This window comes from Microtus oregoni, unplaced genomic scaffold (assembly GCF_018167655.1).
Source record: "Microtus oregoni isolate MIOR12 unplaced genomic scaffold, Mior012 000008F_ref0000371, whole genome shotgun sequence".
NCBI classification, from domain to species: domain Eukaryota; kingdom Metazoa; phylum Chordata; class Mammalia; order Rodentia; family Cricetidae; genus Microtus; species Microtus oregoni.
The window spans coordinates 27,541,851-27,569,461 of record NW_024543067.1 but is presented as its reverse complement, the minus strand read 5'-3'; the positions used below and the strand labels follow the sequence as shown (position 1 = coordinate 27,569,461).

Below are 27,611 nucleotides of genomic sequence, written 5' to 3'. Positions count from 1 at the left end.
GAAGGAAGAAGAGAAAAGAAAGAGAAATTGTTACGTGAGCAATAGGAGTGAGAATGTCTTCAGCTGCTCCCCTGATAATAGTTCTCAGGAAGCGAAAGGAGGGAGCACGGAGGAAGCAGCACTTGGCTTCTTGTTTGTTAGGGACTCCTCAGCATGTGGACATAAAACAGAAAGTACCTGCCATTGATTTCCGGGCATTGATCCCTACTGGTCCTTATAAAATGTCCTGAGAGTCCAACAAAGTAAGTGGGGGTTTTCTCATATGTAGACACTAGCTACTGTCACAAATCCCTTGGTGCTGAGGCATTTTTCTTTCAATTATCTATTTTCAAAGATGCTTTCTGTAAACAGATGCAAAAGTCCTCTAAAAAAAATGTTTCCTACCTTAGAAAAACAAGTACTAGAAGAAAATGGGGCCATTAGGAGCTAAGTTGAAAAACAAAGATAGTTGATACATTAATATGCTAATGAATTCACTCCCTAAATATAAAGAGGAAGCTAACTGAGCTGGTAGTCAGCATATATTGTCTAAAAATATTTTCTTTACGAATACAGCACTGATAAGCCAATACTAACATAATAACAGTAAATTGTTTTCACCTTTATTAGAGCTGAAAATTATGGCTAATTTCTCTTAAGAAGGAAATCACACCACCAGATATTTAGAGTAGCGTTGAAGTAATATAGTCATAAGAAATCTTTCATATTTATAAGGATTTAGAAAAATTATTTTCCATAGGTTACAATGCTCCAAGTTTCTAACATGGCTTACTGTGAAATCACTTTCCCTCCATTTGGTATCTATTCTGTCTTTCTCTTGCCCTTTTAATCCTGACTAAAATGTCATTAATGCAAATATGCTTTGAAAAAGAAAACATTACATATAATTCCCGTGCAATAAGATGATGTTTTGAAACATTTGTATTATGCAGCATTGCAAACTCAGAACACAGCTTCCTCCAACTTTACATTATTTTACAGTCCTTCCATTTGTCTGTGCTTCATCTTCTCTGTCACAAACATTTGCTGAGGGCCTAATAGATGTCCAGTACCAATCTGGTTGTTCATATGAGTATAAATTTCAGAAAACCGATTGCAGTCAATGAAGTAACTGCATTCCTGACGCAGTTGGAAGTGGCAGTCATTGCCGGTATGTCTGTGTGGAAAGTTTACCTCTGCCACCTTATTTTAACACACTGAGTGCTGATCACTAATTGTCTCACCCAGCAAATCCACTGGCCCTCAGTGGATGTTTCCTTGTTAAGCAGGTAATCCTTACAGCAGCATATACGTTACTTCCTCTAGAGCAGCGGCTCTCACTATCTTCCTAACCCTGTCATCCTTTAATACAGTTCACGTTGTGGTGAACCCCAACCACAAAATTATTTTTGTAATTTTACTACTGTTAAGAACCACGGTGTAAATTTCTTTGTTTTCTGATGGTCCTAAGTGACCTCAGAGAGGTCATGAAACACAGGTTGAGAAACACTGCTCTAAAGAGTAATCTGAAAATCATTTGAGAAGCAGCACTCACTTATACTGAGGACTGAAAAGAAGGGAAGAGCTGACTTAGTGCTTAGGGCACTGCCTGTTCTCCCAGAGGACCAAGTTCAGTTCCGAGCACCTACATGTTGGTTAACAACCATTTGTGATTCCAGTTTCAAAGGATCCAATGCCTTATCTGATCTCCCAACAGTGAACATACATATATGTAGGTGAACACTCATATGCAAAAAACAAAAATAAGTCCTTTTAAAAATAGAAATATACATAAAGAATAAATCTTAAATAAGGTGATTTCCCACCTACAAGTGATAAGTCAATGCATTTCTTTCTGGTATTTTCTTCTACATATTTGACAAATTACTATTAACTCATTTGTAGTTACACATAATTTTTCAATGTACTTTATTTAGCTCCATGAAGACTGTGTTGTTAAATAGACTTTAGTAGTAGATTAATAATGGCTGTCTAACATTGTATCACAAGGAGTTATAATTTGAATATTTCATGATTATCAAACAGTCATTTGTTTATAATGGTTTGCAATTATGAATGAATAGACAGCATAAACATTACACTGGGTTCATAAATCTTTGCTACTGATTATTTTGCTACAAAATGTATTTTTGGGAAATAAATGCAAATAGAGAAAAGTTCTTGAAAGCTTATGAAGATTTATCATGGTATATATTTTGAATTAAATTATTTTTCCAGTTGAACAATAAGAAAATATTGAGTGATTATTAGTTATAGTCTTAGGATATACTAAACATCTTCCTAGAATTTTAGTACTCAGAAGGAAAAATCACTTATTTAACAGAAATTCATTTCCCCATATGACCTTGGTCTTGCAAGTAAGCAGTTGCAAAAATGTCCCTTGAAGAGACAAATAAATAGAATGCTAAAAATACAGCAGAATAAATGGTTTACTATGGAAGAGATAAAAAATAAATTTTGACCACGATTTCTTATATAAGCATATCACCAAAACTTCTCAACTTTTTGAAAAATATTTGAGGGTCCCTACCTCAAAGTTCCTTTAAAGAAACTCACAACAATAAACCATTTTGAAGCCTGTTCCTCTTAGCCATTGTTGTCCTCAAATTTAGTCTGTTTGAAGATACGTGAATAACACTCTCCAAGGACTTGAGCAGATGTCAGGCACAGCCGAGTCATCCTAAGGTTTCCTCACACACAGGCCAATGGAAGCTGGAGGTCTTTGAAGGTTGTCTACCATGTTTGGCCCCGGGACTGAGTTGCATAGGAGGGCTGGGAACAAACTGAATGTTTCTTTCTCCTGTGCCTCTGTCAAAATTCTTTGGAATTCCTGTCATAACAGTAGCCTCAGTATAGTTTGACTTGAAAACTGTACCCTAACTTAAGCCCTAACCAGTGCTGAAGAAGGGTGGATGAATATCAAAAGCTTTTAATGACCTCATGTCAAAAGTCAAACAGTGTTAGACACTTTTACTCTTATTGATGGAGTCCAATGACCTTGGGACAACTCAGGTTCAAAGAAGGAAAGGCATAGGTCCTGCTGCTCGGGGAAGGAATGAATTGTATTGCGAGGAAGGGAAGGGGATGGTGCCTCTCTCCGCATGGACTTCACCAGTTGTTCTGTTGCTACCTGTCTTTACTGCATACTTCACCTGCACTTTTCTGTAACACACTTTCTCTTTCCTTCCTTCACTAGAAACTGTTTTTCATATTAATAGTTGAAGAACTGTCTGAGTAGTTCTTGCTACTTTCCAAAATCAGATTTTGCCCTCCAAGCCATATTTAAATCTCAGCTGGGCTATTTATTAGTACAGTGACTATGGCAAGTAATTTCTTTCATTAGAATGGATGGTCAGAATCCCTGTCCTAAGATAAAACCAAACATATGGCCTGAATAATTATCAAATGAATAGTCTCTTTCAGGTTCCTCCATCCCCTCTGTGAAATAGTAAACTAATAATTAATGTCTAGGAAACATATAGTATCTCCCCTTCATATATTATAAGGTGGTGAGAGTATGGTAGCTACTGGCATCATTGTAGTAATCACATAGAAATCAAGTTATTTACATAATTATTTTGTTCTTATAGATGCTTCCCTGTGCTCCTGTCTCTATAGTCTAACATCTTCTCAGATGTGTTCTTCAACATCTGCATCCCTCTTCTTTCTCTTCCTTACCATGCCCTTATCTACCTTTGCTGACTTAAGCATAGATATTTCTGCTACATTAGCACTCTTGCACAGTCCTAGAATTATCCACACTAATAATTATATTCTTCACTTTACCCCTGCACACTAATTTTTCACTCAAAACTATCTCGCCTCACAAAAATAAGTCACAAATTCTGTCCATTGCTCTTCACAATACAAATCCCACTCCGGAGTCGTCTTCTTGTAATAGTCCATGTTCTTAACTCCTTTTTCTAAGCCATTAACACCTTCCTTACTTCACCTGAACCACACATTGCCCACATTCTGTGTGTTTTTGGTGATGAGCAGTAACACATATCCAGAGCTCCTAGGCCTTGTCCTGGATATTCAAAGCATGCTTATTTGTTCAGTTTCTCCTTCACAATGATTTGATCCAACTAAGCCTGGAGGAAAACCATTGCTGTGCTTCTGTATTCTCGCTCACATTCTTCTATTACATTTCTACTCAAAGCCTTCCTTGATGCCCCCCTGCCCGTAAGCTCACTTTCACACACACCCGGCCTCCCTTTGGAGGACTTAGATTCTTCCGTAAAGAAAATAATGATTGCCTTCTAGAAGGAGCTCTTGTGCTTTCTCCCCTTGTTATTTCAAAGCCATTCTGTGTTTTATTATTTTACCGTTTCTTCCACCACTTCACTTAGGGAAAAAATTGCCACTTCTTAAGGCTTTCCTTTGCCTCCTTTGTTCAAAATCCCGATTCTATCACCTTGATGTTAGAACAGTCTCTAACTTCCAATCCTTAGTATTTGGTGAACTGTTCAGTGAAAAAAAATACTCATCTACTGTCTCCTAAAAGTGTCATTTGCTTGTCAAGGTTTTAAAATGTTCCAGCTCACCGTTCCTTTCTTTATTTCTTAGATATCATGATCATCAAATCCAGCAAGTTATATGCCATTTACATATCAATCCATAGATTAGTCACTTAAAATACCTCCTTGTGTATAGTCTTCATATAGAAGCCATTCTACAACTTGCATAATTTACATTATGGAACATGAATATGATAACATGAAAACTGGTATTTCCTTTAGTCACAAAATTTTAAATAGATATACATTTAATGCCCTTAAAATTGTTGTTTAGCCATAATTAACTAAAGGGACATTTCTCCTAAAATCAAATTCTGATTATTTCTTGAAAACAAAAGCTAAATGGGAGTAGACTAGTTGTCTCTGCTTTATACTATCCCTTAAAGACAAAGAGAAAATTATTCTGTGAATCACTGCTATTCCACTGCACCACCAATTCTAAAACAACTAAATAAGAGTCTCCTTTGAATTTACACAGAGGATTACGTGTACGTCACTCTAGGTGGATGTCCTTACCTTTCTTCCCTATAGTACTGCTATTTCAGAACACTCTGTATCCTCTTGACCAGATCTGAGTTGCTCAATATAGCTCATTACATGATCTGCGTGCTTAAGGTTGCTGAGCTGCAATATAGCTCAATCTACCTATAGTCTTTTAGTATAAAGGGCATTGTGTCTGTTCCTGAAGTATTATTGCCTGCCTGTTTCTGCCTTTGCCTGTTATCTGTGATTGATTTTAGCAGCCACAGTTCATATTGACATTCATAGCTTTGTGTCTGCTTCTGATTATTTTTCCTTTTCCTATAAAATATAATGCTAATTGAAAGTTGCCTCCAGGCACAAAGTGTCAGAAAAAAATATAATACATAATTAAGTTCCCCACAGAAATTCTAGAAAATAACTTGTATCCCATCAGTTTCTGCTGTCTATTTTCATTACTGAGTATGTATTTCATTAAGATGATCACATCATTTGATGAGAACCACATTGGGAATACAATGTCTTGTGGTTGATTATAACGATTGGTGCTTAGCTGTATCCACTGCTTTTCCTATAGGTCCCCCAGGCCCACCTGGAGTGGTCATAGTGGAGGAAATCACAGAAAACACAGCCACTCTTTCATGGAGTCCAGCAACTGACAACCACAGTCCCATCTCCTCCTACAACCTGCAGGCCCGCAGCCCCTTCTCCCTGGGCTGGCAAACTGTGAAAACAGGTAAGAGGTCCTGGCACAGTGTCACACACAAAACCAGCATCTGGAGGCACCAGGTGCACTTGCTTTAAAGCTCACTCATGATCATTTGTCAACTGCAGAAATGCTTTATTATTCTTTCCACATTGATCTCTACCGTGGATTCTTTCCCTGTGCCCTCTAAAAGCAACCTCTCTTCCTTTCTTCTGTTCATTACTTGCAAAAAAGAGACCACATTGAGGCTCTGTTTGTATGATGAACTAACTTTCAGATTCACAAAGAAGCTGTAAAAATTGCACTGTACAAAAAAAACCCCATGCATTTGGTAAGCCAGACCCAAAAAGAGGAACATGGGATATACTCACTCATATTTGGTTTCTAGCCATAAACCAAGGACATTGAGCCTATAATTAGTGATCCTAGAGAAGCTAAATAAGGAGAACCCAAAGAAAAACATATAGGCATCCTCCTGAATATTAACCTTCAGCAGGTGATGAAAGGAAACAGAGACCCACATTGGAGCACAGGACAGAAATCTCAAGGTCCAAATCAGGAGTAGAAGGAGAGAGAGCACGAGCAAGGAACTCAGGACCGCAAGGGGTGCACCCACACACTGAAACAATGGGGATGTTCTACTGGGAACTCACCAAGACCAGCTGGCCTGGGTCTGGAAAAGCCTGGGATAAAACCGGACTCTCTGAACATAGCGGACAATGAGGACTACTGAGAACTCAAGAACAATGGCAATGGGTTTCTGATCCTACTGCACGCACTGGCTTTGTGGGAGCCTAGGCAGTTTGGATGCTCAACTTACTAGACCTGAATGGAGGTGGGGGTTCCTTGGACTTCCCACAGGGCAGGGAACCCTGATTGCTTTTCGGGCTGAGGAGGGGGTGGACTTAGTTGGGGGAGGGGGGAAAATGGGTGGTGGTGGCGGGGAAGAGACAGAAATCTTTAATAAATAAATAAATTAAAAACAAAAAACAAAAAGCCCCCATGGAGCCACTACCCAGCGTCTTTCAATTATCATACTGCACATGACTTGACAACAGTTATCAAACAGAGAATTGACACTGAGCAGTGCTCTTGGGTGGGATCCAGACCTCCCTGGGAATTCATCAGTTTGATGTACAGTTGTTCTCAGGGTGCGGTGCTAGTGAATTCTTCACATAGGGTTGTACAGACACCTGTCTCCATAGGAGGGTTGGGATACAGAATTACCCACAATCCCAGAAGCTTCTACTGTGGTTTTATAATCCTGTGCCCGTTTTATTTATAAAATGAAAAGCTAACATGAATTGTGTGTCTAAAAGTAGTGCATTATTTTAATGTCTGTTTTTAACATGGTTCCTGCCCTAGTTTCATTATTTAAAAATTATTTTCGTCACTAGTGATTTCCTTTGAATGTTACAACACTAAACTTGTCCAAGCTTTCCTATGTAACTAGAAGTGGTGGCAAAGGATATTTATTAAAAGTCACACTCCCCAAGGGCTATTAGATAAGTATTTAGTATCATGTTTGAATAGACATTAAGAATAGAAGAGAGAGTAAAGAATAGAAGACAAAGTGAAGGAATTGTCTGCACAGACTGGGGATGAGGGTTTCTGTTGTATTTATTTTATTTTATTTTTTTTATTAAAAATTTCCGCCTCCTCCCCACCTCCCTTTTCCCTCCCTTTCCCCCCCCCCCCACTCCCCACGTCATACTCCCCTCTCCCTCCCTCTCCATTCCTAAGAGCAGTCAGGGTTCCCTGCCCTGTGGGCAGTCCAAGGTCCTCTCCCCTCCATCCTGGTCTAGGAAGGTGAACATCCAAACTGGCTAGGCTCCCACAAAGACAGAACATGCAGTAGGATCAAAACCCAATGCCATTGTCCTTGGCTTCTCATCAGCCCTCATTGTCCACCATATTCAGAGAGTCCGGTTGTATCCCATGCTTTTTCAGTCCCAGTCCAGCTGACCTTGGTGAGCTCCCAATAGATCAGCTCCACCATCTCAGTGGGTGGGTGCCCCCTTCGCGGTCTTGACTTCCTTGCTCATGTTCTCCCTCCTTCTTTTCCTCATTTGGACCTTGGGATCTCAGTCCTTTGCTCCAGTGTGGGTCTCTGTCTCTATCTCCATCCATTGCCAGATGAAGGTTCTATGGTTATATACAAGATATTCATTAGTATGGCTATAGAATCAGGCCATTTCAGGCTCTCTCTCCTCAGCTGCCCAAGGACCTAGTTGGGGGCATCTCTCATTTTAAAGTTAATTCAACTGCTTAAAAGTAAAATATAAAAATCAAGCTAGACATGATGGGAGATCAGTAAGAGGACTGCAACACATTTTAATCCCGCTTTGTCTACATAAGTATCTTGAGGCCAAATGAATGACATATCAAAACCCTATTTCAACAACAGCAAATAAATAATGTGAAAATCATCAAGATGATGTATGAGTTCATTAACAATAAAAATAAAATGCACTACGATGACTATGGAATGGTCTATTGTGTCTAGGTAAATGACACTTTAGCACAAGCTTTGCTTCACTCATTACAATTCTGTAGAAAGAAAATGTGTTTTCCTACTGAACATATTTCAGATCTTACTTGACAATAAGTTGCTGCATGAACTTAGACTTCGCTGTGGTTAGTAATACACTGTGTTGTATGTATACAGATGTTTCTCATTTCTATTTAAAACACTGGCCTTGGTCCTGGGTCCACCATATCCTTGTGTAGCAAATATAGCTCCCCAAAAAATAAGAGGAGTTATCTTGGTTGATTGACATAGGAAGACCACAAATTCAAACTTCATGAGCAGATTCAAGAATTCTCACCCATTGTTTGCCAGGTCGCCATCTTACCTTTCATGTGGTTGCTCAAAGATTTTGTTTTGCAGCTACAGAAAATGATCATTGTGTATCTGGTGTATTCTCATACACTCCATCCTCCTGCCACTGTTTGTCTCACAGACTGTTCAACTTCCTCTGGGAGAGATGCTTAGTAGTTCATACATATTTCCTGATTCGCTTGATGATTTACTAAACCATTTTGTCTTATAGTGCACCTAATATAGCCATGTGTTCATGCTCTTTATTTAACTTGCTCTCTGATTCCTGCTTATCCTTTTGTTTTTATTTATTTATTTTTAATGCATCTGTTTCTACAGGGATTGGAGAGATTAGGAAGAAAAGTTGGTTTGTGTTTGTTGACAAAGCTCTACTAGAAAGCAATATTTTTATCTTCTAAAATAATTTGAAAACTAGAGACTTTCAAGTTAGAGCTCTGCTTTGACTGTCTTCAGAAAGTCCCTATTTAAAAAAAACTATTGTTATGGTTTACTTATAAAGAAATACATTTTTCAGAATTATAGCAATATCAGTATTCTTTTGTTTCTATGCTTCATAGTGTGAAGGATCTAGCAGACTGATTCCTCATCTATCTGACTTCTTTGTCCAAAACACAATACCCATTGCAGTAGCGGTGAAGGCATGCCAACCTAGGGCAAGTCCATGAAGGAGTCCTCAAATCCTAGGTGATCCAAACCAGCGTGGCTTTAGCCCTGTCTATAATCTAGCCATAATTCCTTATGGGTGCAATAACTTGACTGATCAGTTATTTTCATAAGTGCTCTCATAATCTAATATAGTTAAAGTCAAAACAACTTCTAATCTTGGCTTATATATTCGGATAAAAGATGAGTACACAGTTTATAACTTTTAATAAATGAATGCAATTTATAAGCTTTTGGAAAACATTTAACATTTTTTTATGTGCCATAATGAAAACAAATTCCTTATTTTCTGTTATTGAAACAAAAATTTGAGAATAGGCCTGCTAACTAAGAATATCATAAATTGACTTGCAAATTCATATCTTATAATTGACTTATAAATTCTCCCTCCTGCAGGGGAGGTTCGAAGTTAAAAGAGTAAAGTGTGTATAATTGGAAGAAAGTATGAAATAATCTTTGGCAAAAAGTTCATCTTCAAGTCCTATTTCCATTTAAGCAAATTTATTGTGCCTTAAAATTCTACTGTCATTTACGCTACTGAGAATTCTAAGGTGACCTGTTTTGCATTTTCATATGTTTACTTATGATTATCAAAAAATAACCATTACTGATCTTTGCATAACTTTAAGATGTTTCTTAAGCATTTATCATTGGTTTCTATTATCTGTCTGTGGATATTATTTCTATGAGATGATTGGTTGATTAAATTTTTCAATTTGACAAACTTGTCAAGTATTTTATTAAATTATTGAATGTGATGCTTTTGCTAGGAAACACATTCCAATGGGATTCTCCTCTTAGTCACTTCTTGGCTGCTTATAATCACTGCTTTATTTTTCTCTGTGAAGCATGTATTTTCTTTGAAAGCAACCTATGTCCATGCCTCTAGCAATGATATCTTTATAAAAAAGGTGCCAGCAATGCTTTTTAAATATTCTTAGCTGCTTAAAATTGTCCATTATCCTTAATATCGTCAATATTGAAAAATCAAAATCCTGTACTAAAGAAGACAACTTTGTTTGCAATTTATTTTATTTGCTTATGAATATTAATACCGCTAACTCACATTTTTGAAAGTATTATATACCCTTTAAAAAAGGCAATAAATTTAGTTATCTAATCAATTTTGTTATAAGTTGGAAATTGATTGATTTATAAATTATGATTAAAATAGTAAAACATGAAGCTGGCTAGATAGCAAAGTGGGTAAGAGAACTCTCTGCATAAACTTGAGGATCTGAGTTCAAATGCTCAGCAAATATACAAAAATTTGAGCATGGCTGTAAATCCTTATAACTCCAGTTTTGAGGGATGGAGACAGGTAGATGCTCATTGATCAATGCTCCCACACACAAATGATGAGTTTCTAATTCATTGTAATACCTCATCTCAAAGCAGAAAGGCTTTGAGTGAAAGAGGAAGGTCACCTGACATTTTTCTCTGTTTGCAATATGTGTATGGTATATACACAGAAACACTAATATGCACCACCTGCACATTACTCTCTCTCCCTCTCCCTCTCCCTTTCCCCCTCCCCCTCCCCTCCCTCTATCTCTCTCTCTCTCTCTCTCTCTCTCTCTCTCTCTCTCTCTCACACACACACACACACAATCTTGGAACATATCAATTCTAAGAAAATAAATATAAACTGAAGAAGACTATCAAAACCCAACTATAGAGTACTCATAACAAAAATAAACTAGCCAAAGAAGGCAGAAAGAGAATAAACTCTGAAGTAAAAATTAAAGTCAAATACAGTAACCTTCTGGAAAACAGAGAATACCAAGTAAGCAAGAGCAATTAAGTGTGCTTGTGTTGCTCATATGTCCACTATAGTTTGACACTGATATTGATTTTATTTTTTCTTTTTATTTTTCTATTATTTTATAAATAATATCATTCAAAATTTTCACTTCCTCCCCTCTTCCCACTTCCCTCTCACTTCCCCATTCACCCTCCCTCCCTTCCACTCCAGTCCTAGAGAGGGCAGGGTGCCTTGCCCTGTGAGAAGTCCAAGGCCCTCCCCACTCCATCCCTTGCTCGTTCATTCCTAGTCCAGCTGGAGTTGGTGAGCGCCCATTAAATCAGGCACACTGTCTCAGTGGGTGGACCAACCCTTCGTAGTCCTGACTTCCTTGCTCATATTCTCCATCCTTCTTCTCTTCAACTGGACTTTGGGAGCTCAGTTCAGTGCTCCCATGTAAGTCTCTGTCTTTATCTCAATCTGTCACAGCAGGACGAAGGTTCTATGATGATATTTAAGATAGTAATCAGTCTGATTAAGGGACAAGGCCAGTTCAGGCACCCTTTCCTCCACTGCCCAGGGTCCTAGCTGGGGACATCCCTGTAGATACCTAGAAACCCCTCTAGATCCAAGCCTCTTGCCAACCCCAAACTGGCTCCCTTAATTAAAATATCTTCTTTCCTGCTCCCATATCCGTCCTTATTCCCTCTGAATCATTCCACTCCTCCAAGCTCTCCCCAACCCTCCCCTTCTCCCTTCTATCTCACCCCTCCCCTTACCCCCACCCCTACCCTCACCCCCATGCTCCCAACTTTTTCTGCTGTCATAGTGTCCCATAGGTTTGGGTATGTTGTGTCTTCATTTTCGTTGAGTTCAAGGAAGACTTTATAATTTCTTTCTTATTTCTTCCTTGACCCAGAGGTGGTTCAGTACTTGACTCTTCAGTTTCCATGAGTTTGTAGACTTTCTGGGGGTGGAATAGTTGTTAAATTCTAACTTTCCTCCATAATGGTCCAATAAGACACAGGTGGTTACTCCAATTTTTTTGTATCTGTGGATGTTTGCTTTGTTACCAAGTATGTGATCAATTTTCAAGTAGGTTCCATGAGATGCTGAGAAGAAGGTATATTCTTTTCTGTTTGGGTAGAATGTTCCATAGATGTCTGTTAAGTCCAGTTGATTCATTGCATCTGTTAGTTCGCTTCTTTCTCTGTTAAGTTTCTGTCTGTTTGACCATTGATGGGAGAGGAGTATTGAAATCTATTAGTGTGTGGGGTTTGACGTGTGATTTGAGTTCTAGTAATGTTTCTTTTACATATGTGGGTGCTTTTATATTAGGGTCATAGATATTCAGGATTGAGACTTCATCTTGATGAATTGTTCCTGTTATGAGTATAAAGTATCCTTCTCCATCTCTTCTGATTGATTTTAGTTTGAAATCAATTTTGTTAGCTGTTAGGATAACCACACCTGCTTGTTTCTTACGACTGTTTGATTGGAAAACCTTTTCCCAACCCTTTACTCTGAGGTAGTATCTTTCTTTGAGGCCGAGCTGTGTTTCTTGTAAACAGCAACATGTTGGATCCTGTTTTTGTCTCCATTCTCTTAACCTGTTCCTTTTTATAGGTGAATTGAGTCTATTGATATTAAGCGATATTAATGACCAGTGGTTGTTAACTCTGGTTTTTTTTTTGTTTTTTTTTTTGGTGGTAGTGTTTGTGTGTTTCCTTTCATTGAGCTGTGTTGTTGTAGGGTTGTCAGATGTCTTTGCTATTGTGGGTGTTGTTGGCTTCCTTGGGTTGAGGTTTTCCTTCTAGTACTTTCTTAAGGCTGAGTTTGTAGACATGTATTGCTTAAATCTGGTTTTGTCATGGAATATCTTGTTTTCTCTATCCAAGACCTTCTGGCTTTCATGGTTTCCATTGAGAAGTCAGGTGTAATTCTGATAGGTTTACCTTTATATATTACTTGATCTTTTTCCTTTGCAGTTCTTAATAATCCTTTTTCATTCTGTATGTTTTATGTTTTGATTATTATATGACAAGGGGATGATTTTTTTTGATCCAGTCTATTTGGTGTTCTTTCAGCTTCTTGTACTTTCATAGGAATATGCTTCTTTAGGTTGGAAAAGTTTTCTTCTATAATTTTGTTGAATATATTTTCTGGGCATTTGAGCTAGAATTCTCCTTCTTCTACCCCAATTATTCTTAGGTTTGGTCTTTTCATGGTGTCCCAGTTTTCCTGGATGTTTTGTGTTAAGAATTTCTTGGATTTGCTGTTTGCTTTGATCAATGAGTCTATTTCCTCTAAAGTATCTCCAGCATCTGAGATTCTTTCTTCTATCTCTTGTATTCTGTTGGTTATACTTGTCTCCGTAGTTACTGTTTGTTTTCCCAGATTTTCCATATCCAGCAATCCCTTGGTTTGTGTTTTCTTTATTACATCCATTTCAGTCTTCAAGTCTTGAACTGTTTTCTTTACATGTTTGATTGCTTTTTTTCTTGGTTTTCTTGGGTATCTTTGAGGGATTTATTAATTTCTTCTAACTTTTTGTTTGTCTTCTCTTCCATTTCTTTAAGGAAGTTTTTTACTTTCTGTTTAAGAGTCTCCATCATTTTTATAAGGTTACGTTTTAAATTGATTTCTTCTATTTCTTCTGTGTTAGGGTGTTTGAGTCTTCCTGCTGCATGCTCATTGGATTCTCATGTTATCATGTTGCTTTTCAGGTTGTTGGAGAAATTCTTGCATTAGCTCCTGCCCATCTCTTCCTTCAAATGAGGCCAGCAGTGTCTTGACATCTTCATCCAATCTTTGCTGTGGCTGACTGTATACTTGAGAGTTTTTCTTGGTCTGCCCTCTCTTAGGTCCCCTCAGCACTGGAACTGGCTCTCAGATCCCCACTGCCCTGAAACAGGCTGTGCTAGGGGATCCAAGGACCCCATAGATAAAAAGGAGTGCTTGGGGGCAAGATGGGATGTGGTAAAGAAAGCCAGTAGCCTGGGACATACCCCGCTTGATGGCCAGAAAATTTAGAGAATTGGAGGGGGCATGGACTCAGTTCCCCGAGACTGTCTGGCTGGGCAGCCACCTGATCATTGATTTTAAACATATGGAGGTTAGTCCCAACCTTGACGATTGCAGTTTCAGTGATAGAGGAGCTGGTATGGTCTGATAAATAAATAGTCAAGAGAGAATGGGACATGGTTTTGTAAAGACAATTGTAAGAAATTTCATGGTTTGATAGAATCAAAGTATGGAAGGAAAATTATTCCAAGAAGAGATCAGAGTTTGTACCTACTCCACACATGCTGTCATTTCTAACTAAAAGATATATTCATGAGTTGTTGTGGACAGGAAACAAAATATGTTTGTGAGTATAAAAAACATCTCCCTAGAAACTGAAGAGAACTCTGTTTCTAGTGGGACTTAGCCTCTTCTCTAGAGCTGAGGATGGGAAAATGATTTTTAGTGTCGATCATGCTAAGTTCTTTGATAGCCAGATAAGAGGAATTCTAATGGCCTACAAACAACTTCAGCATATGCAGTGCTTACTTCCTGAAAGTTCATTTTGTCATAGTAGTTATACATAGTAATGTACTATGAGGAAGAAGGATCATGGCCATGTATTACGAGAAATGACTGTATAGAATGAGGAAGTAGGGATTAGTAATGGCGACATCATTGACCAATATGCATTTGTAGCATTTCTCTGGCCTCTTAATAGCATGAACTATGCTCCTTCTCTGTAGTCCCAGAAGTCATCACAGGAGACATGGAGTCAGCGATGGCTGTGGACCTAAATCCCTGGGTAGAATATGAATTCCGAGTGGTGGCCACCAATCCAATCGGAACAGGGGATCCAAGCATTCCATCTCGAATGATCCGCACAAATGAGGCAGGTAAGAACCAAGGCACAAATCTCCTGTTTCATAAGCCTCTCATCACTCTGAAAGGAAGCTGAATTAATCATGACTGCTCCATGACTTTCCTGATGCATTTTCCTAGTATCCTGAATTTATTTCCTTTAAAATAATTATTTTTTCTTCTTTTTAGCTATTTTATCACTGCTTCCAAAACAAAAATTTATGAAATCTATGATTTGTCCTCCCATCCTTAAACTTAAGTTCTCATGAAGTGCAGGCAATTTATTTATTCTTCTAAGAAACCCCATAAAATTCAGAATAGTTTAATTTACCTTTCTATTCCTCAGTGATTGTTCTTACCTTCAATTACATTCTACTTGCTTAGGCTGCTCTCTGCTATCCTTCACCACCTAACCTGTGTAAATTATACTTTTACACTTTGAAGAGACAAACAGAGCCCCTCCTTAACCTGGTGCTTTCTGGAAAACTGTATACGTGAGCTACCCATCTGCTACATAGCTTAGAAAAACCAAGGGGTCTTCCTAGTCTTCCAGAATAAATTTATCTAATTGAAAAAAAAACACCCAAATGACCATATCAAGGAAACTAATTGATTTCAGGATGAGTAACTCTCCTAAACTTTTAAAGTATGAATCTACTTGTGCTATTAAAATTTTGTTAACAAGCCACCATTGCATCTTAAGCCAATCCATGTTCAGATGATGCATTTCAAAGATTTTATCTAGCTTTATACCTGCCTCAGTCATAGATTGCTGTCTTAAATTTTATGTATGCACGGCATACTTTATTCCATTAAAGTCTAACGGAAGAGGAAAGATGCTGTGAAAGTGTGTGCAGAGCGTGCCACTCACAGTGAGCTGGGAAGGTGAGCGTTGCCCACTTTATAATGCTTTGCTTGACATCAAATTCAGCTGAACCTCCTAATGGCATAGAACCAAGTGCCAAGTTTTGTAGCTGTTTCTTCAGGCAGCACAGATCAAAAGTCACCAGTATCCTGAGGTAGCAGTCCCCAGTAACACACTCTGCCTCCATTAGGTACCTATTTTATATTCCAATATGACATTATTCTAATGGACCAACTAAACATTCAAAATGGAGAGCTACATAGGAGGGGGAAATTGTCTTAACATTATGATATTGAGATTATGAGAGATTATGCCTCTGTAAAATTTCTCTTAATAAAAAATGCTAAATTTTTTTAAAAAAGAAAAAGTACTTAAGGTGAAGTATTTCTATGTCAAAAATGCTTCTTTCTCATATACCAAAAAATTTTTTTGCAGTTTTCCTAAAGAATAAATTTTAGTATTTTTGGTCATCAAAACACTTCCAAGAAGATAATATAACCATTAGAATAGGCTAGGCTGGCACTGGAGAACATGTCAGACATGCTATGTACCTATATCCAGGAGTCCATAGAAAACTCAGTACTTCGTACAATGAATATACACCAAAAAAGCAAGATTCACACCCCAAATATATAATTTAGTTCAGTCCAATGTCTTGGCATAAGGAGGTCAACCTAGCATAGAAAATGTCTATTTTTACTGTGGTGCACATTTATATTTATAGAGCAATTTCAATTTTCTTACAAGTTTTAATTAGATTATCCAGAGAGAGAGAAAGATATAAATAGATTACATGTTTAATTAATGAAATGTGCTGCTCTCATCAAACTAACGTGTAAATTTGAAAGACAACAGTGTGAATGTTTTATTATTTCAATGATGTCACAAGAGAGATGATTATAGATTAAGAAATGAATATGAAAATATGAGATGTTGAAACAGAAAAACAAAATGAATACAAGAGCAGCAGCTATTTCTTTTCTTGAACCTCACCATTCTACAACTAATACGTTAGAAACCTCTGAACGGTCAGTAAGAAGGGCAACTGTGTAACTTGCCATTGGGAAGTTTTTGCATTCTTTGTCTAGTAACAGCCATTACTTCTAAATCTTTTCATATAGTGCTAAATAGAGCTTAGTAACATAGCAAAATTACATATAACAAAACAGTTATCAAGTAAAACTTACACTAATCTTTATCATAACTAAGGAAAACTATAACTAACTATTCTTCAACTCCATCAAAGACTCCAGAAAGATACAATATTACCTAAGCAAACAAGAAATAAGCAACTTTCAAACTCTAGAAATGACAGAGACATCTCTCAGTCTGGACAGTCACCCAAAGTTCTTTTGTACCGTTGGGGCATCCATCTTCAGCCTACAGGCCCATAGTATCCAGCAGACATTTCCATGAAGCAGAAAATTTTAAAGACAGTTCAGTCACTTTTTTCTGTGTCCTGCAGAATGTCTCGCAGATTCTTTCATGAGTCAGGAACCCCGAAAGACCATCTCACCTTTAGGCAAGTTCAGCAGTCCTCTCTCTGTGGGTTATCTGTGTCCAGTTTATGCATCAGTCCAGGCAAGAGCAGTTTCTTGCCCAAATGGCTATCAAACTCCATAAGGAGCCTCTTCGATGCCTATCTGCCTCTTGAAGTAGATTGGTGCTGCCAGGAGCAGACATGTCTCATTGTCATGAAAAGCCCTAAGTTATTAAAATATTTAAAATGCCATATTCTATAATCTTTGAAAAATATGAAGAATGCCTATCTAAAATATATCTATGGACATCTAGAAAATCTTAACTAGCATGACTACAAGCTTGACTATTATTGATTATCCATTAACAACCTATATACATTACATTTTAAGTGAACTACACAATCACAATACCTTAATCAAGATCAGAAATACATATACATATAACAAAATTGACCTTAAATTTAAATCACTAAAGCAAAATCCATATCAATGCAAATTATTCACATCTATATCATATCCCCCTTTAAATGTAAAAGAACATTTATAAACAATATATGTTGGGGTGCCCCTCTGTAGTGGGAGCTGCGGGCTGCATTCCGCCACCCAGCTCCCGCCACCGGCTAGCTTTACCCGAAATAACAACACACAAATTGTATTCATTTAAACACAGCTTGGCCCATTATATCTAGCCTCTTCTTGGCTAACTCTCACACCTGGACTAGCCCCTATCTAATAATGTGTGTAGCATCCCAAGGTGCGCTTACCAAGAAGATTCTAGCCTACGTCCATCCTGGGTCGGAGCTTCATCGCATGTGCTTCAGAGAGCAGAGCTATCGCGTCTGCCTGGGAGAGGGCAGCATGGCGTCTCTGAGCTCACTTCCTCTTCCTCCCAGCATTCTGTTCTGTTTACTCCACCCACCTATGTTTTAACCTATGAGGCCAAGAAGTTTCTTTATTTTTTAACCAATGACCTTCCTCCATCAGCTTAGTGTATGTGTGCGTGCATTTGCGAGCACACATGCACACACACACATACACATGTGCATATATATATATATGAAGTTTATTGAGTTACATGAGTTTAGAATTGAATTAATGTTCAGGTGTGTCATTTACTAGCTTGCTGAACACAAGCAAGGGTGTCTAAGGCTTTCTTATTAGCATTTGTCAAATTAGGAAAATATCATGCTCCAGTATTCTTGCTGTTGCTGTTGCAAACACGATGACAAAAAAAAAGGGAAGGAAGGAAGGAAAGAAGGAAGGAAGGAAGGAAGGAAGGAAGGAAGGGAGAGACTTGAAGGAATGGTGGGGGCAGAAGGGTTTCTTTGGCTTTCCTTCCAGGTCACACAATCTGTCACTGAAGAAAGTCTAGACAGGGACTTGAAGCAAAAACCATGGAGGAGTGCTGCTTGCCAGCTTGCTCATTTCCTCATTGGATCACTCATAGTCTGTTGCTCAGATAACTTACCCACACAATCCAGGACCAGAATCAATGGATGGTACCTGGACTGGACCATCCTATAATCAAGAAAATACCCCACAAAGATGCCCAGTGGCCAATTTGGTCTAGGCAATGTTTCAAATGAGTCTCTTCTGTCAAATGGCTATGAATGTGTCAAGTTGACAAATAGTGCTAACAAGGACATGTTGTAGCCTACTTCTCTTGATCCTTATATTACATAAGAAACTGCACATAAGTATTAACATCTCTGTTGTTATTACAACCACCTTCATTCACTGGGTTGTTATTTTATAAGAAGGGAATTTAAGCAATGATGAGCATGCAAAAATCTCTTTTATATTGATGGTATGTTTTCAGATAAATGTATATGGGCTAAATATCTCCATACCAAACCAACTAGGGACACTCACACATAGCCATTTCATTCTTTTTACCTAGTAATGTGTCTGTAAGAGCATATTTTTTTTCATCGAAAAATACTCTCTGCTACATGATGCGTACTGTTACTTTATTTTTTATAATGATTTTGATTTGGCTTTAGGGGTCTGTTGCTTGCTATAATTTCTGTCTTATTTTAATCTTACTAGGACCATTTCTTTACATAATATAATTAAATTACTCATTGGCTTGAAGAAAGTCATAATGTTCACTTAATGGTATTTTCTTTAATTTTGCCAACTATTTCGGCAGAATATATTTTCTTTAAGACAGAGGAAGACTAAAAAACTAAAACCCTCCTAGCTTGGGCCCTTTGGTGACAGCAGTGTATGACCACTTTGTGGTTTCTAATTTTCTCCAGTAAATCATTCCGTTCAACTCTTATTTAGTCTGGTTTCCAAATGTCCCTTAAAAGCTATACTATCAATACATAGACTTTCAGAGAAAACAAATCAGGCTTATCTTAGACAGTGTTAGCATTTTTGTACCATTAAGCTATTTTTACTAAGGAGCCAGAATATGTATTTATCACAATAGGATTTTATTCTGTCTCCTCTGAAGTCAGATTTTCTCAATAGCAACAATGTTTCTCTGGAGATGTGAACATGAAAACAAAAACAGCATCTTTTCAGGAGCAAGAAGATAAAGTACAGCTGAAGAGATTGTAATTAATAATGACCTGAGTCTTTCTTCTGCTGCAGTGAGCCATGCAACCTCAGATGCTGAGTGAGACTGGGTAGAAAATGCTTGTAAGGAGCAGGGCAGTCAGCCTTACTTTTCTGTCTTAATTCCCGCTGTCTTGACCCAGGGGTTTCTCACCAACACTAACTTCAATAGGGATAGGTCATTTCCCTATTAAAACAAGTAGCAGAAGTAGCAGAGGAGCAAGACAGCCCTGGTAGATGGCTTCTGTCTTCCACCAGAGGCAAAATTGAGCTTCAGAGTTTTATACAAAAACTCTCAATCCCACATTGAACTCCCTAAGCAACAGAGGAAAAGGTAGTTTGTGGAACATTGCATATTTCTAGGGCTTAGCAAGCAGGTGGGCGGAACAGTCACAGTGGGGGCGAAGGGCACCATGGAAGGAAACTTTGACTAGGCTTTGTGGAATCATATGCCGCTAGAGGTTCCTATGTCCCCAAAGAGCCCATAGCGTCTCATAAGAAGAACAAAAAAAAAAGTCTTGGCAGCATCTAACAACCAGTGAGAGATCATGAGATGATATCAAATACATAGACAGAGATGCCATCTTCTATGTAGATATATCCCTTTTCTGTTTTTGTCTGGGGAGTACCAGTCAAAGTGGCAGTTTCAGCGTGAGAAAGGAAGCAGAAATGAGATGGAAGAGACCGAGCACTGCTCCCCAGGGTCAAACCCAAGCTAGGATGGAAGGGTAGAAAATGGGATGCCTGTGAAATTACAGTTTTTATTTAAATCAAATAGATTTTAAATATCTAAAAATGAGACTTCCCTAGGATGCAATAGTGATGAGGAAATAGTTGGGATTGGAGCTATAGATTAGAAGTGAGTGTATGTGTGTGTATGTTTGTGCACATGTGTGCATGTGTGTTTCATTAGTACATTTTGACCATTTCTTCCATGTATTCAGATGAATTGTGGTAGTATGAGTTAATGGATCCACAACTGGTCTCACCAGACTCTAGTGGACAGTTATAAATTCATGGTCACACAGACAGCCTTGGTTCAACTCCATGGGACATAAGATAAAACTAAAAGTCTGGAATATGAGAAAGATTTGTAGGGAGCTATCAGTAGTGAAAAGGAGATTCAGGGGAAGCAAGCAGACAAAGCACATTAAGAGAAAGTGGTGGGAAGAGAATGACGCTGTTTCTACAAATGGTCTGGTCTGGTCTGTTCACAGGTGACGAGCTACTGCAATGTAGGAAGCATGTGTCTGGGAAAGACTTCCATCTGCATGTCTGCTTGATACATCTAGCTGTAAGAGTATTGATTGCTTAAATGTAAAGATAGTATGTTTTCTTGGCCAGAAAAGTTTATGTCACATTTTCCATTTCAGAGTCAAAAGATAATAGGGGACAGAATTCAGGGTGCTGGGCAGTTGAGGAGCTATCTCTGGAATACGCAGTTTTATCCATGGCTTCCATCAGTATTTGCTTTTCTCTGCTTCTTTAGCCTTCTTTTCGCTATAAGAAACAAAAGAAAAAATGTAAATGCAGGAGGACCAGGAAGTCAGAGCCAGTCTCAACTACACAGCAAATTCAAGGCCAGTCAAGAATTCATGAAAAATTGTTTAAAACGACAACAACAAAAACAAACCTAACCAGATAAGCAGATACTAATAATTTCAGAAGACAGATTGGATGACGAAATAGGAAGGCTGGGATTCAGCTCAGATCTTTGTCATATCCCTGGAAACTACCACTCTGCCTGCGCAAAGTCGTCTGCCCCACTGAGTCGAACAAAAACAGCAGTTAGCTCTCCAGGAGGTGAAGATGGATGCTTAAAAAAAAAAAACCCACACTAGCTCAGAATTGAAAATAGGTAGGGATGTTGTTTGAGGCTGGTTTGGGAGTTTCTGCTTTGGGGGATTTCAGGAGGCAGGGCTGCTGTTTGGTGCTGGTTTGGGAGTCTTAGCCTTGGGGGACTCTAATTTCTAAGCTTTCTACATACTTGATGTAGTTGGTAATTGTTAATGGGAATATTTAAGTTCAATTCTACTAGAAAAATGTCTTGAAATGTCCCTCTGACTACCATTCCTGTGTAGCTAACCCCTCACTCTCTCCATTCTCCTGTATCTTTGCTTCATACCTCATACCGGCTACTGGGATAACCACTCAGCGTCTTAATTACAAAGACTTCCCATGGTCTTTAGCAAAGCTGTATGATCTAATGAGCCATGTAAACACTCTAAGAGAAATTGGAGACTTCTTTTGTTTGGTTTTTAATTAAGCTGTGGTGGTAACGTGTAACATGTTATTCAAACAATGACATTTATCAAGAGCCCTGTGATATTCCAGCCTGTTTATACGAAGGGAGCGCTTTCTACTTTGCTCATTCTGGATACTGACAAGAAGGATTTCACTGTTTAAGAAAAAAAGAGAAAATAACTCACATATCAGGATGCCAGATAAGACGTGAAACAGTTAAGCGTTTGGATCTCATGTGTAAAGTCTCAACTGGATGATCTATCTGTGAAGGGTGATTGCTCAGAAATAAATGCAGGGAATCAGTTTAACTGCTCAGCATGTGCGTAAACTTGATCCCCTGAGTTAATAAATTCGTGACATTTATCAGTAGCTGACTGAGGGAGAAGGCTACCTCAATGCCTAATTCTAAATCAGGTTCTCACTAATTAAAGTGAAGATATATTTGGTTTAAAAATATGTATTTCTCTGAGAGCATTTATGAGATTTTGATTTTATGGATTTTATGCTTCTAACAAGAATTACAGAACGCTCATACCAAAAGGGCTCTAGGAGATTAAGTCAAATATATTATTTCATAATGTATTATAAACAAAAGGGTTATAATTAAAATCAGCAAGCTCCACTGCAGTGTGGCAGAGATAATGACTGTGTGTCACCACACTGAAAAGGAAATCCATGAGCATGCCAACTACCATATCTGCATGTAATTAGGAAATGTAAGCCAAGCAGAATTAAAGGGTGCAGCGTTAGATCTCAACAGCAAAGCATGGGCCTTGGCTGCAGCTCTCAAGGCCTGTGACTGCCATCAGCTGCTCCCAAACATCTAACAAGCTTTTCAAAATCCATGTAGATGCATTATTGAAACACTAGCAGTCAAAGGCCACTTTTGGTATTGTGCAAGTTTCACTGAAATGGTGATAGAGCAAGGCAAAAAAGATCTTAGCCCCTTGCATTTACTCTTTGACTACAGGTTAACTTGTCTCCAAATATCGTACTGAGCAGTTCAATTTCAGAGCGTATCTTACCAAACAGGTTATTTATAGATGATTTAACCTGGAAATTACTCTAACAGCATTGTGTTAATTTAGAAAAGGTTTTATTTTGCTTTCACAGTCTTTGGAAACCTCAAATATTTATTAGTCACTCCTTAATTCTTTTATGTGTGTTTTATTTTATGCACATGTCTGTGCACCACTTTTGTGCCTAATGTATGTGGAGCCCAGAAGAGGGTGCCAGAACCCCTGGACATGAACTTACAGTGGTTGGGAGCCGCTATGTGAGGACCAAGCCGTCTCTCCAGCCCCATTACTAGTTAAATTCTTAGCACAATATTTTTACTCAGAAAGTTAAAATTTTTGAAAAACTTAAATGTATTTTCTAAAATCAGAATCATGAATGTCCTGTGCATTGCTCCTTCCAGACTCCCAGAACTCCAACTTTATTGTTCTTTATGTTCAATTCTATTTTTTTAAGATTTATTTATTTACTATATATACAGTATTCAAAATCCATGTAGATGCATTATTGAAACACTAGCAGTCAAAGGCCACTTTTGGTATTCTGTATAGATAGTACAGTGTGCATGCATGTTAGAAGAGGGCACCAGATCTCATTGTAGATTGTTTTGAATCATCATGTGGTTGCTGGGAATTGAACTTGTGGCCTCTGAAAGACTAGCTAGTGCTTTTAACCTCTTCTAAATCTTAGATTCTGGTGGGTTTGAGGAGAGGCTCACATTGGAGCTCATAGCTCATTCAGTAACTCCAGCTGAGCATCCCATTATTTTAAAAGTGGAACAAAACTGAAATGGTTCTTCCCATGCCCAGACTTTTTTTCAGAAATATGAACTCTTAGTAATTTTATCTTCAAAGAAGTGAATTCAAAAATCTAAGTTCTAGAATATAAACATAGATCAATGATGTAAAAGAAGCACTTAGCCTAAACCATATTTTAAGAACAGTGTTACTCAGAAATGTGTTGACAGAGATAAATATAAAGTGGGTGCTTATATGCATGTGTAATTACATGTATGTGTGCATTTTCTTATCAAGCAAATGTCCTAAGGGAAGCCACAATGGCTGAGTATTGACAAATTGTATCACATTTATTATTACTTTAAGTAGATATTCACCGATTGTCATGACATTCAAATTCCTGAATTAGCCAGAAACAGGCCACAGGGTCACTGCTTTAGTTCGTCTTCATTGCTGTGATAAAACACTATAACCAAAAGCAACCTGGAGAGGAAAGGGCTTCTCTCCATGTGTACTTGCAGTACATCTTGAATGGAAGTCAGGAACTGAAACAGAAGTCATGGAAGAGTAGTGTTTACTGGCTTTCTCCTCATGGCTTGCTCAGCCTGCTTTCTTATACAGTCCAGTACCACCTTCCAGGGTTGGCACCACCCACAGTGGGCTGCCCCTCCCTCATATCAGTCATTATTTGAGATAATTAGACTTGCCTACAGGCTAATCTGATGGAGGCGTTTTCTCAATTGAGTCTCCTCTTCCTGAAAACTCTAACTTGTTAACCAGACAAGGACTGTACCAACACAGGCAGAGAGCATTTTATCAGCACCCTCTTGTAAGTCTCACTGATATCATTGACAGGAAATGAACACACTTAAAGTCATATTCAATTTCACTGAGGTCTTCGTAGGAAAAGTGCCAAGGCATATGGGTATATGTCGCTGTTACAGCAGCAAAAACTATCATTTCAAATGACCCGTGTGCCCACTAAAGAGCCCACTATTCTCCAACAGATTGTTTTAAATCCATGCTCACAAAAATGATCCTGGCTAAACTCGGTGGATCTCAGAAAATAAAAATAATGTTTGACATGTAATTGTAGGGAGAAAAAGAGTTAATAGGGGTGCTAAATAATCAAAGGTACTTGAGATTGTAGTAATAAGAATGAACTGTATACATGTATGAAACTGTCAAATAAAAAATTCAATAAACACCTTTAAAAGTTCATTTAATAAGTGATTTTTCTTGCTGTTCATATTAACTAGGACATATTGACTACTTCAGAATAATGTCTTTCTATCTAATTGAATCTTATGTGGTTTCTTTGTATGAAGGTAATAACTATCTAACTCCAGATACTTCTGAGGGAACCCGTGGTAGTGAACTCCATGGATAAATAGCCTGTAGAATGCATGGGCTGTGGAAGGAAACAATGGAGAGCTGCCACAGTGTGTACTGCACGTCATACAGCTTGGTGCTAGTAACTCTTGCGAGCACTTCAACAGGAGAAGAATTATACCCAAGGGGAAAAGAGACTAATGGCATTTAAATGGGTATCCAACAGAACAAGAATTAATGATTTTAATGTACATCATTATTATATTCACAGTTTTTTCTTTCCCACTTCACTGATCCAAGAAGCATTCTTCTTATTTTTCTTTCTCATACTATAAAAATAATTCTGCCTAAGGTTTCTCATAGTATATAAAATGTTACATATAAAATATATACTAACAATTAATGGCCTTTCATCCCACAGGTAATGTGAGTTCATTGTTCATGTGTATATCAATATTGTCTTAAATATACTCTGGGATACAAAAGCAAGATTGGAGTTGTGAAGGCGGGCACAGACTCTGAAAAATGGTTTATTTTAATAGTTTTTCTCCTGTTAACAACACTTCACTGGAAAATATTCCATTCAGCTGAAGATTTGTGGTTTGGTGCAATGAAGGGGAAATTTGTTCTTCTGACACATTTATTCTTTTAATCGTTATTCATTTGTAAAACTTGCACTGAGTGACTCTGTATGTGCAAGGGGAAGAAAGATTGATTTTTGACAGTTGTTTTTAATGCTTACTCATTTAAATAGAATCTCACACAGTGGCATTATGGGTATGATTTCCTTAAAGTATAGATCCTGAGATAGTGCAGGTCTGGACCTGTGAATTTTTCCAGAACTTTTGCAGACCCCAGGATGATAAAAAGAAATATAACAGTAGCAAAGAGAAGAGACGGCCATTGAAAGTGTGAAATTTGCCCAAATTTAGTAAATACCTTTATCTTTGGTGTTAACTATGATTTAACTATAAATAAATATATATATGTGTGTGTGTGTGTTGTAATATATAATAAATATACATATATGTGCATATATAATTTGTACACTTGCAATGTATATATAACCAATACAGTATATGTGTATATATAATCAATACATATATTTACATATATGTAATCAAGTTGTCTCAGATAGCAAGGTATCTATAATATATTTTGTCTTAGTATTTAATATGCAGATTCTAATGGAAAGCGACTCTGTTTCATTTTAATAGTCTACAAAATCTAAGTAGGATGATAATGGTCTAGGGAAATCACACGTGTATTTATTCTCTTCAGCTCCATGCATTTTTATCCACAGTTCCAAAGACAGCGCCCAGCAATGTAAGTGGAAGAAGTGGAAGAAGGCATGAACTGGTGATCGCCTGGGAGGTAAAAATAATCACTGTACAAGTATCAGGACAGGTTGATTGCTCAGAAACTAGGGCTCTGTCCAGAGACTCTGCTCTGGTCCAAGGCTGGGTGTTTCTGTCTGAATGAAGAAACAGTCTGAGGATTTTCTACTCAGATGAGTGAGATCTAGGTAAGTCCTTCTCATCCTCAGCCAATTTCCCAGACAACCTTTGCTAAGTCCTTGGTATGTTTGCAATAACACGGGCTTTCTCTGAAGGAAGCTTGACTCACTCAAGCAGCCCCTTGGAAATTACTCTGGAAACTTAGATTACTCGTGTAGTGTTAATTCTTTTCTAAGCAAGTAGCCACCTCGACTTCTTTGGAAACTGAATCCATGAGAGGAAGGACACCACCACACTGAGTACATGGTCCCTGGTTTATTCCAACTTATAACACAATCCTACTGTGAGGGAGAGTTCCTAGTTCTGCAGACTGAAACAGGGTCACCGCTCTGGCACTGTCTTTGACAATCAGAATCAGGACCAGAATTCCCGAGATGTGTCACATTACAGAGCTCATCATACAATCTCCAAATACCTTTTGATAGTCAAAAGAATGAGGATAGAATACGTGAGAAGAATACACTTTACCATGAAGTCTATTTTTATTTTTATTCTATTAGATAACATCATTACAAGATGTAGCTACACAACTAATGAGCTCCACCCTAACCACAAAATTTGGTCGTGTTTGCTGGAGAAATGAGACTGTCTTAGAGAACACTGAAAATATGTGGATAGCAGGAAGATTCCACCAATGCATTGTCTGTCATATTCTTCCATCCATTCCTTTCATAAATAATTTTTTTCTGCCTTGTGTTAACATTTCTGCAAAGCTATTTATTTCCTCACATCTGACTTCACTGAGGCTCTCCTATGACCTTGACTTAATAGACTTTGTCTCTTCCTCTACTCAGTACATAGTTTATCTTTAAATCAGGATTCAAGCTTTAAAATTTAACACAAAATTACTGGATATCTACAAGGCATCGTATGCTCTGTTAGTTAAATAACTGGTGGCTTCCCGGCATTGCCTAATCAATACCGTTACTTCTATCTATAATCTGCAGTTGAAATTTTTAAATAAATTTTAATGCAAGCCATATATAGTACAAGAAGTTTTAAAATATGTGTAACAGTCCAGAGTGGATTGACTT

General features: G+C 37.9%; 1 protein-coding gene across 2 annotated transcripts in view; it reads left to right on the top strand.

The window, feature by feature from the left end:
- Cntn5 (contactin 5) overlaps positions 1 to 27,611 on the top strand; it is a 1,138,775-nt gene that overhangs the window by 1,063,651 nt on the left and 47,513 nt on the right. For both annotated transcript variants that reach the window (XM_041657731.1, XM_041657730.1), the window contains 3 exons: positions 5,578 to 5,736; positions 14,705 to 14,854; positions 26,364 to 26,434. In XM_041657731.1, the coding sequence (XP_041513665.1) occupies positions 5,578 to 5,736; positions 14,705 to 14,854; positions 26,364 to 26,434 (380 nt within the window). The remainder of the gene's footprint in view (positions 1 to 5,577; positions 5,737 to 14,704; positions 14,855 to 26,363; positions 26,435 to 27,611) is intronic.